At 35.1% G+C, this 12,481-nt stretch overlaps 1 protein-coding gene across 1 annotated transcript in view; it reads right to left on the bottom strand.

Moving 5' to 3' along the window:
* PPP3CA (protein phosphatase 3 catalytic subunit alpha) overlaps nucleotides 1-12,481 on the bottom strand; it is a 385,241-nt gene that overhangs the window by 53,115 nt on the left and 319,645 nt on the right. Inside the window, exons 7-8 of the mRNA XM_072624559.1 lie at nucleotides 7,236-7,313; nucleotides 3,124-3,218 (exon numbers count right to left, since the gene is read on the bottom strand). Coding sequence (XP_072480660.1) covers nucleotides 3,124-3,218; nucleotides 7,236-7,313 — 173 coding nt within the window. The remainder of the gene's footprint in view (nucleotides 1-3,123; nucleotides 3,219-7,235; nucleotides 7,314-12,481) is intronic.

Genomic DNA, 12,481 nt, shown 5'->3' on the forward strand with positions numbered 1-12,481 from the left:
TAACTCTTACTTCTCGCAATGAATAAATGGCTCCCACCCCCATATACAGTACACACTGTTAGCATAACAGCTTTAAAGTGCTTCAGAGATTTTACACAAAAGCCTATTAAAATTTTGCACAAATTGTAATAAGCATCTTTTCTTTCTCACTGAACAGTTTGTCTTTTTGTCTCCAAAGAATCCTTTTATTTTTTAGAGAGGTTTCAAAAGTGCAATGCTTCTATTTCCTTCCTCAGAGAAGTCATTTCCCTCCACATGGCAGGAGAACATAATGCCAGGACCACAGATCCTCAAATTGCAGAACAAGACCTGATACCTCATCTTTTCTCACAATTACCTAGGCTATGTTTAAACTTGCCATGGTATATAGTCATTGGATCTTACTGAACAAAGAGGAAAATCCAGTGTGTTCGTTTGCTCGTTGATTTATTTATACCTATTTTCTCTTATTTTAAGACAACTATAGTGCTTTGGGGGTAAAAGTACCTACCAAAAGGATATTTTGCCCTTGTAAAATGCTTTATTATGACACTTATGGTACTGTTACAAAAACTTTGATAGTGATTTTTAAGAAGTAACAAAAATATTCTCTCTTATATAGAACCCTGTTAAAATGCAGAATTGAAAAGTTATGAAGAACTTTGAGACTTCAACTAGGTTTATTGAGGAAGACTCTAACTTTGTTATAAATCAGCCATCCAAGTTGCTTTGCGGTGCCTTTTTCTTTCTCTGTTAAACAGGAAAAACAACACCTAGGTTTCTACCTTTTATTATAAGGCCAGCAAGATTTAAAACAATCGTAAGAAATAATATACAAGAAAATGTGAAACTGGTGTGGAAAAAGTTGAAAAAGATTATGTCAATTCATTATTCTACTTCCAGACAGCATGCAAGAAAGCTATTGTAGACTTAGGGGTCTCTATTTAAAAAAATACGGAAAAAAAGAGATTGGTGTCCCACTTCTAATTACTTATGATCTACAAAGTTGAACTTGATTTCTTCCCATCCAAAGCAATCCTTTCCTCTCCATCCCCTAATCCTGCATCTTTCCTATTTCTGCAAGTCACATCATTTTCCCACTCATGTAGGGTCACAGTTTTGGAGTATCTTTGACTCCTTCCTCCTCTTGCATTCCCTGCATCCAATGAGTGATAATGTCTTATGTATTCTTCCCCTGAACTTCCTCTTAATCTTTCTTCTCATTGCTACCCTTCTAATTTAGGCCCTTTTCATGCATAGACCACCGTCTCCCTGCATCCAATCTATTTCAACTTCAGTCCATCCTATTTATCACTATCCTAAAAACAAAAACAAAACCTGCTCTTTCCTTATTCAAAAACTTTCAATAAAGCCTCTATTTCTCTCTGGATAAATTTTCAGATTCCTCATTTTGACACTGAAAGCTTTCTATAATCTGGATCTGTTCCTATATATAGATTTGTCTCCCACTACTTCCCCACTTAAATCCATTCAGTTTGCTTGTCAGAGCCCTTCAGTGTGGCATACTCAATTTTGATTCTAACCTTCAGTGAAACTGGCTCTTTATCTCTTAATTCAAGGAAATCTATTCAAATCATATTTATCCTTTAAAGTCCTATTCAAGTTCCACATCATCTGCAAGACCTTTTCTGGCGATTTTAGCCTAATGTTATCTCTCTCTCTTTTGAATTTCTAAAATACTTAGCATCCATATATATATATATATATATATATATATATATATATATATATATATATATATTTGGCATTTAATCATCTTATATTTCTCTTTAGTGGTTAAAGTCCTGTTTACTTAAGAAATGTGAAGATTGGATCTTACATTTATTTGAGATATCTAGTACAGTGTTATAGACAATAATTATAATAATGATGAAAACTGAAATAACTGTAACATGTAGATAGACAGACAGACAGATAGATAGATAGATAGATAGATAGATAGATAGATAGATAGATAGATAGATAGATAGACAGATAGATACATGCATGCATATATATGAAACTTGTAACATTAATGTTGGGTTAATGGTATGGGGAGGGAGAGTTAAAGACTTTCTCCGCACATTAATAGACCTCAATACCTTTTGTTAATTTCTGTTGAGACACTGGGTCAGACGGTTGTGCCCTCCAGGTCTGAAAAGTGTGTGAATACTCTGAGATGAGGTTTTACTTTGGGGTTTATTAACTGGAAGTGTTTGTTTGGCCAGATGAGACTCTGGGCAGCCCCTAAGGAGCACCCCCTCTCCCAAGCTTTGAAAACTCAAATGTTGGTGCTTCTTTCTCTGGTAATTATGTATGTATGGTCTGACAGTTGGATCTGTCTGTTGATCTGTGCTGTATGGTCAGACAGTTGGAAACCCTGTCTGTTGCTCTTTATTTCTCTGTATTTTCTCTGAAGTTCAAGGTGCTGACTTTTTCCACTGAACTAAATGAACAATATATGTACTTGATCAAAATGATTGTTGACCCCTCAAAAGTTGCTTTCCTTTTAGAAAAGCAGATCTAAGAACCTGTACAGCAGGCACTTCTGTGTATGTCAGGGTCCTTGTTGTTACATAACTGAAACAAGTAACACACACGCACATACACACACAAACATATATATCAGCTATATATACTGAAATAACTACATACATATATAAGTATATATAGACATATATGATAAGTGAAATAATATATATATATATCCACATATGATAACTGAAATAATAGTAACAGATATACTTTGTATTATACATATATATGTATGTATGTTATAAACATTATGTACTAAATATAATTGTACACATTGAATAAATACAAATGGGAAAATAATTTAAAGAAAAACAATTATTAAAAAAAAACAGAACTATGAATTCATTGTTATAGGGAACTCATAGTAAGGAAGTTCCCTCTAGCAATACATCTAAATTGACATACAATCTGTAAATGCGGAAGCCCATGAAATGTCCTTGGGGCAACAAGTTATTAAGTGACTGAAAAGCAAAACAAGTTAAACTAAAGACTCTATGACGCAGTGTGATTCAAGAATATGTTAGCCTGATACACCCTTCACAAGGCAAAGACTGAAGTTAAATGGTGTACACACTTCTCAAAGATTCAGGAGGGATCCAGGTGACTTACCTTTGTTATTGTACACATCTAGATAGTTTGGTGCTGAAAAGATTGTAATTAGAGAAGGGAAGCCTGTTGTTTGACTTTTCCTATACATGCGATACCTGAAAATAAAATAAAACAAATTACAAGCTAGAAACAAGGCTGTTCTTAAAAATTAGACAATACCAAATTATAGGTTTCATAATGGATAGTAGAAAGGGAATCAAATTCTGTTAGTAAAATGAGGGTTATTTATATTCCATAACATGACAATTTCTCTTTAAGGTGTATTTGCTGACAAACTACAATCTGTTTCAGGGATTTTACTTAAGGATGGCATTCATGTTCATAATTTTCCCCAGGTTCCCACAACCATTGGCAGAATCTATGGAAGAATCCTCATAAGATTCCTATATTTTAAAGGGCATCAGACACATTTTGTATAGCATGACTTCTTACATAATACTCTTTTCAGAAAGCCACAGATATTGTTGACATCACACTGTCAAGCTAGATCATTAATGCCCAAGATAACTATTCTCCAGATTTATAGATACACTACTGAGATGACTTTGTAAACATTTTTTTCCATGAATAGCAATTTGCCTTTAAAAGAACATTTAGCCAAGTTTAAGAATGCGCATGTTTAGACTTTTGTAGGTCAAAGATGATTCTCCTAGAAAGGCAATATTTAATCAGTCAGTAATGGAATTGGAAAAAGGATCTTTCAAAGTACATCAATGATCCAGTTACAAGTTTATTTTCCTGAAGGCAAGAATAATGCATAATCCTCCAACACTTATTTTTCAAATAATCAAAAGAAGTGGTAGATCTTGGCATTCTTCCACTGAGGTGAAAATAAAAGTATTTTTCTTGTTTTAGGGAATAGAAAAATTCATTGCAAAGCACTGCCCTGAAAACAAAATGTTAGTTCCCTTTAGGTATCTCCTGCCAGCTACTTTTGTCAGACAAACTGTTCTTAATTTTGCTGAATTATCTAGCAAAAACATAAAATCTTATTAGATAGGATACAATATAATTTCAGGATATCTCCAGGAAGAAGATCTTTCCGGTGTTTTTGGAATCTCTAAAAAAGACCTTTACCTTGTCTATAGGAATAAGCAACATTGTGTGAGGTAGGCCCTCAATTTTAGGCTTGTGATTTTATAAACAGGCTATGTCTGTAGGACAGTAAAATAACTGGTTCGAAAGGTTTTTTGAAGCTATTTCAGTGACCCCACTGAATCAGTTGGTCAATTTCACCCTTAGTGGCACTCGACAATACTTGAAAAGATCTGATTTGACAAACTCCTCCAGTAGAGGCAGGATGATTTCAGACCCAGGCATACTAATCAGACTGTGATCACTCAGGCTTTCTGGCAGACTTACTCATGGCTTCGAAAAGATACACATGCCTTGGACTTTTGTTGGATATTCTCGGCATCCCAAACGCACCTCTGATAGAGAGATCCTTGAGTGTGTATGTTTCTTCTCAATAGAAGCTTTTAGGCTGTTTGCTTAATTTCTTAGTCAAAGGTTAGTGATGGGTGCAGTAGGGAGGGACCTCCTCATATCCACCACCAAGCCTCTGCCATGACCAAATCACTGGTACTTTGTTTCAGTGACATGATGTGTTCAGAATATATGCTATCTAGATAATGAATTTTCTTCAGAATGATGTGGTCCACCAAGAAAGAATTCAGGATCAGATCTCAGAAAACAAGACTAATTCTTTAGGTAAATAAAAGGTTGAGTCTATATGCAGAGAAACACATGTTCTTTCCTTCTTCTAGTACACAGAAAGTACCTAATATTTAATTGAATGAAGCGACTTGATTAGGATTAGAACTGGGAATGTGATTTGATCAAACTCCTGGAGAGCAGGGGCGATTTCAATTTTGTCTCTCTGTCCCTCCCAAGTCCCTATAATAGCCTACCACAGTGCCTGGTACATAATAAGTATCTATTAAATGATTGTTTTGATTGCTTACAGATGTCAGGCTGTCTTAGATCGCTGGTAGCTAGCTATACTCCCCTTCCACCAAGGCAAAAGTGGGAAGCTTGGGGAGGTACTCATTCAAGCATGCGAGAGGGGCCATTTAAATACCTCCCCAATAAAAATGCACTGGAGGGCATCCCTCTTCTGATGACAAGGTAACTCCTTCACTTTCCACTTTATTTCTGTCAAACCTGATGGGGGAAGGTGCCCAAACTTTCAGTTTTCAATAGATTTCTGATGTTGTCCGGATTCCTGGCATCAGCAGAGGGGCTGCCTTTATTACATTGAAGGTTTTCAGACTTCTGAGTCAAGCAAGCTACTTGAACGTTTCACATAGTTTATGTGGTTAATTTGTGCAGTTCGATGTGTAAATATATTATTTGGTTGGGATATATTACCTTGTATCTTTGCATTTAATGGAAAAAAGAAATAAATACAATATTTATTGAATGCTTACTATGTACAAAGTACTGAACTTAGTGCTAGGGACATAAATATAATATATTATAATATATACGTAATATTCATTATATAACAAATTCATTATTAAACAAATGTAAAAATAATTTTATATAATTATATACTATTTAAATATATATGACTGCATAATTTATTATAGACATAATATATAATAAATAATATTTATCAAATGCTTACTATGTGTAAAACAATAAATACACAAAGATGAAAAGCAACCCTTTTCCTGCCCTCAAGATGCTTATGAGCATATGTATATATGTATACCTGTGTATAAATGTATGTATATATACAGATATGTATGTATATATGTATACCTGTGTATAAATGTATGTATATATACAGATATGTATGTGTATATGTATACCTGTGTATAAATGTATGTATATATACAGATATGTATGTATATATGTATACCTGTGTATAAATGTATGTATATATACAGATATGTATGTGTATATGTATACCTGTGTATAAATGTATGTATATATACAGATGTGTATGTGTATATGTATACCTGTGTATAAATGTATGTATATATACAGATATGTATGTGTATATGTATACCTGTGTATAAATGTATGTATATATACAGATATGTATGTTCATTTACACAAAAAGGTATATTCTTGTGTCTCTCTATCTCCATCTCTCTCTCTATATATGTATATTATATGTGTATCAATGTGTATATTTATATGTGTGTACATATATATGTGTATCTATAAGTACCTAAAGAGAATCCAAGTTTTCCTGTTATTAAGTTCACACAGAGAAACCCAAAGGGCGAAGAATCACTTGTAGTTGTGGCATCTTTTAGGAAAAGTCTGTATCTTTAAAAAAGAGAAGGATTTCTAAGACTAGAGATGGGGTTCAAGAGCAGTATCTCTTCCTGGCAAGGAAAGAATGGAATGTGCAGATACGAAATTGGGGCAGGGCAGGAAGATCTGAGAGATAAGTCAATAGACCGGTTTGGGAGACAGTGTGACTTAGTGGATAGAACTCTTGACTTTGAGTCATCAAGGCCTGGGTCGGAAGGTCATCTCAGATAGGAAGCAGCTGGGTGACCCTGAACAATCTATTTAATTTTTCACTGGGCCTCGGTTTTCCCATTTGGGGAGACTAATAAGACTTGAACTTACTTCACAGTGTTGCTGTGAGAGTCAAATGAGAATGGAAGTATGGGAAGCATTTTGTAAACTTGAAAAGAGTGATATAAATAATTATTTAAAATTATATAATTTATATATCACAGAGATATAAATTATATAAATATAGTATGTAAAATTATAATAATTATTACTATACTATAAATAGTACTCAAGGGATACTTCCAATTGTTATTGACAGTTTTTATTTTTTCATCACCTATATGTCTTAAAAGGGTGTTCCAAAAGTCTTGGTGTGGTTTTAAGCTATTAAAACATTAACGTGCACTAAAACATTTAGAAAGACCTCTGTTTCTCAAAGCAACCCTTGCCCACTCTACCAAAGTGCTGTCCTTTATAACAGCAATAAACTGTTCAGCAAAACTAACCACACCAAAAATGTCTAACACTGTCTGCAGTGCTCCAAATCCACATTCCCCTCCACCCATCCTCCAGTCCTAAAAGAAGGGAAGGAGGGCCAAAGGGCATCACTTAAAGTCCCAGAAATAACTTACCCAGCATCTTGGGCTTCATGGGCTCGGAGTATAGATAACAAGTTGTTGTGCTGTAAGAATTCACAGACAGCAGGGTAACTGTCACAAAGAAAAGAAAACAAATAAAAGTTCTCATTATGAAATTATCAGAAGTGACGTAATCATCTCGAGAAATACCTGACATGATATGACATAATTAAATATACATCATTCTTGAAATAAGCCTCTTGACCTTGAAGACAGTCCCCCCCCCACTTTTGCCCTTCCTCCTAATAAGAAACCCCTTTTTAAACATTAGAAAACAGGAAAGAAGTTGAGTGTTTAGTAATGCGCGCACACACACACATACACACAATCTCTTGAAGAAAATCTTTTAGTGAAAGTCTTTGCTTAATAAACCAACCCTACAAATTCTGGGGGTGATTTTTAACTGCATCCTCTCCAACAATCAGAGTATCTGGCAACTGTCTATAAAAGGGAGCATAAAATTGAGAATGAATCAGAGATTTGGTGTTTCTCTCTCTCTCTCTCTCTCTCTCTCTCTCTCTCTCTCTCTCTCTCTCTCTCTCTCTCACTCTCTCTCCCCCTTCCTTCCTCCCTCCCTCCCTTTCTCCCTCACTCTCACTCCTTCCCTCTCTCTTTCTCAAACTCAAGCAGGAGGGGGAACATTGCCTTGTAGAGAGCTGACCATGGAGTCAAGACAACCTAAATATGAATTCTTCTTTTCACACACACCAGCTGACTTCCAGCTGTCTAAGATGACTAGTTTTCGGACAGGTGCTGGTCTTCTTTGGTGTTTCCCCACCAGGTTTTCCCTAAATTAATTAAGTCAAAGGTCCAACCAACCCACCAACCACACAAACCAAAAAAACAGCAAATAAAATCTTACAGATACATGTATATAAATATTATCTGAATTATACCTTGATTTTCTATGAAGGTTAGGATATTTGGTAGAGTGAAGAGTGGGGGATCTCTGACCTCAGGGTGTGTCCTTACCCTAAATCCTACAGTCAAACTCAGCAGATTTCACTTTTATATGCTCAAAGAGAAGATACCTAAATTCATAAGATGATGGAATGTATATTTTATTTATGAACCATATCACTCAACTCTTAGAATGGGCCTTTCTTTTGCTCTGATAAAATATAAAGCTTGAGATTACACTGTCCTACCAATATGGAAAGAATAGTGATGCATTGAAAATGAAAGTTTAACTCTTTTCTTTATGTCTGTGGTATATATAAAATATTTTCTATAAAGCTTTTATAGCTTCTTCTTCTCCCAAGTTATAGGCTTTTTAATAAGACAAATGAATGTAATAAAAGAGTTTAGGTAACTTAGCTCATGGGATAGAAAACAGGTCAATCATAACCTGAAATGACCATACATTGTGTAAAAATAATATACGCTACTGGGACCAATTGCCCGACCAAATAAACACGGACACCCCTGGGGGAGTGGATTTTTAATTATATCTGTTCCAAAGATTCAAGAGAGCTTGGCAGCTGTCTAGAAGGAAAAGCAGACAGTCATTTTGTTGCTTCCATTTTTAAAGCAACTTTCTGACTAATGGGATAAAGAAAAATTAAAGCTTCAACTAAGTCTATCGAGGATTGCTGTAACAATCTGAGAAACTGATTATAAAGCAATGGAATTAAATTTTTAAAAAAAGAAAAATCAAAGTGTTTGCTTAAATACTTGCTTCTTTGCTGAAAACTACATTTTCTGGTAACTTAGATTTGCTATAGGTACTTTTACTCTCTTTATGACACACAATGAAAAAAAAAAAGCAAAATCTTGTTATGGTTCCATACTGGGCGGATTCTCCTCCTTCCTCATGTCTATCTCCTGGCTTCTCTGACTTCCTTCATGTCACCAATAAAATCCCTATGTCTTATCCCCCAAATTTTAGTGCCTGTCCTCTTTTGATTCACACACATATGTGCACATGTTTTATATATGTATATATATGTGTGTGTATATATGTAAATAGGTATACATATATATTTTTATATGTTTAGATATATGAATTTATATGTAAATTTGGGGGCACATGTGTATATTTGTATATGTGTACATATATATGCATATTTGTATATATGAGTATGCCTATACACACATATATATTATACATATGTGCATGTCTGTGCATATGTATGTTTGTACAGGCATTAGCATATGTGTCTGCATATATATGTCTATATGAATATATCTGCCTATGTATATATGTATATGTATATGGTTATATATATGTATGTATATTGTTTTTACGCAGTTAGTTGAATATTGTCTTCTCCATTAGATCACTAGCTCCTGGAGGGCAGGTACCGTTGTTTTGGTGTCACCACGGCTTACCAGAATATCTGGCAGAGAGTGGTTGTTTAATAAATGCCTGTTTACTGATTGGCTGTTGTGAAATAGCAGGGATTTTTGTATCTATTTGCCCCCTCTTTTCGGATCTGCAGATAGGCTACATGCTTAGCTACTGTTACTACTGCTACTGTCCCCCTCTTTCCCCTTTAGATGGATGGATTCTGTCTTTACAAGTGTCCATACATCTACTATTTCTCTACTTATGCATTACATTTACATGCACACATACATATATGTATGGACATATAAAGCAAACTGAACATGGAACTAGAAAAGGTATTTTCAGTCTTAAGTGTGATTGAAATATATATGTATGAGCCATATTTTCCCCAAATATATGTCTTTATATGCTTCTGATTATGTAGTCAAAGACAATGATGATAAAATTCAATGAACACAATCTGCCTTATAAATTGATTACGGTGAAACTGCTAATTCCGTTCGTTTGTGATACTGTCACATGGCTTAATACCAGAAATTGAGATTATTTTATCATTAGAAATGACATTAAAGAAGAAACATTACCATCTGCTTAGCTGCTACATTCTAAGGACTATGGGACTTTTCCATAGGATTTGCAGCTGAAACCTTCTGTTTCTATCTGACCCATTAGAATATGACCTCTAAGAGACCCTGGTCTGCTTTGCTTTTCTATTTGTATCTCGGTTCTTGGCATACAGTGCTTTTAAATAGTAAATGTTCAAAAAATGTTTCATTCATTCATTCCATTGTGATTATAAAAAAAAGTAAAAATATAACTCACAACTTTGATACACACTTAAGAATACCTACCAATGAAATGACCAACCATGATTTCAGAGCACTGGCAATTGACTCTGCTAGCCATCAAAAGAAAAGGGCTGGATACATGATAACAATTGAAAGATATTTTTGGATATGGACAATGTGGGAATTTGAGGGTATTGTTTTTGTTTTTCTGAGTGTTTACTACAAGGGACTTTTTCTTTTTAATTTTTGATTGAAGTCCCTTACAGCTCTAGACTGATGATTTTTCGTAACATAATAAACATCTCCATGTTCCCAGCAAAAATGCCACAATATTTTATGCTTCCCAGTGATCAAGGTTGTCATTTGCCTTATTTTTGTTTTGTTTGAGTCCGCCCTTCTTTTTCCCCTTGGTATAAAGAGCTCGTACAGATCTGTGACATAGTTTTGGAGGGCTGCCAGGGATCCCCAAAAAGGAAATATCTTTGCAAGGGTCATGCAGACAATATGGGTTGGAGGCAGAGCTTCAACCCTTGATGGTCCCTATTCCCTACACTGTCATGACTCTCAAAAGAGCAATCTTTTCAAGAGTTGTGACCATGTGAATAGAAAGCAGTGGATAGATGTGAGACAATGTAGAGGTAAGAATGAAAAAGATGGAAACCTATATCTGTGGCAAGGAGAATAAGGAGTAAAGAACGAACCAGAGCTTGTAAACCCAGGTGGGCAGAAATTGAGAAATTAGAGATTTTATATATATATATGTATATACACACACACACACATACACATATGAATATATGTATATATGTACGCATGTATATATGTATATACACACTATACACACATATGTACACATTTAAGTATGCATATATGTGTATATACGTATGTGTATATATGTATAATTATTTTGGATATATTAAATATATTGTTGTTATTGTTAATTGTCCTTTGTTCTCAAAGAGCACCACGACACCAGGAAGGTGATGCCATTACTTTCAAGTGAATTGAATTTAAGTGAGAGAGGGCTGTGCCAAGTCACCATCCTTACTCTCTCCTCTGGAGCCATCTGGGTCCAGTGGCAAGACATAGATCAGGATGAGTGGAAATGACCCCCTATTGAATATGAGGCTCCTATGGGACGTACAATTCAAAATGCCAGAAGGCCCTGATCACCCCTCCCTAATTGTTCTGGCTTTTGGTAAGATAATTAGTTATGGAAGAATCAAATGTGTAATTGGATCTGGGGGGAGGGAAAGAAGTACAAAATATGAATATTTAAATTTTATATAAACTTTTTTGGTTTTTCTATTCCTCTTAAAATATTCTCTTTGAAAAATCTGTGAAACAGAATCATATTTTTCCAACTTTTTGTGGTACCAACTACATAATTATCCCCCCTATAAATAATATTTTTGGCATCTTAGCAAACCTTGGTGTAATTCAGTTCCAAGACCACCTGGGAGGATGAGGCTAAAAAAAGGGGATTACAGAGAGATTCAAATAAGCTAGGAAATGTGTACAGGCATATATTTCTCATAGTTCTTGGGTTTCCATTTCTTTTGCCCTTGGAGAAACTTCGAGCCAGACTTTTATTTTTATTTTTTTTAGGGTTGTGAAAAAAAAAAGGAAGGAGAGAAAGGAGGCATTTGGAGTTTGCACAGTTTCTGTAACAGGGAGGAGAAGCATGATGCCTTTGTGACTAAGAGGAAAATATTAAGCATGAAATGAGATTTCTTTACGGAGCCATTTACGGAGCCATTTACGGAGGCTGGACAATCCTTGGGTGGCCATCTGGTATGGACCAAATGGGAATAGACTAGTGGTGGCCAGGCTGCATGGAGAGTGACCAAGTCAAGCTTTGGGTGATACTTGCAGCTGTCATTGATGAATCAAACAGAATTCCAGTCCATAGTTTCTTTCCCTATTGCTTCCTTAGGACACTTCCTGAAGAATTTACCATTCCTTTAATTTCCTTTTCCCTTAAAAAGGCTGGGAAAGGGAGTGGGGGATGGAGAAGGGAGGAAGCAGAAGAAACAACTCCAAGATTTTGCGTCATTGTGACCTACTGGTTAAAGTTTGCTTCACTTGTTTGTGTTTCTTAAGCTTTCTGATGATAGTAAACCACAACAATCAATAGTAAATCACTGAATCTTAGGAGTTTG

This window comes from Notamacropus eugenii, chromosome 7 (assembly GCF_028372415.1).
Source record: "Notamacropus eugenii isolate mMacEug1 chromosome 7, mMacEug1.pri_v2, whole genome shotgun sequence".
NCBI classification, from domain to species: Eukaryota; Metazoa; Chordata; class Mammalia; order Diprotodontia; family Macropodidae; genus Notamacropus; species Notamacropus eugenii.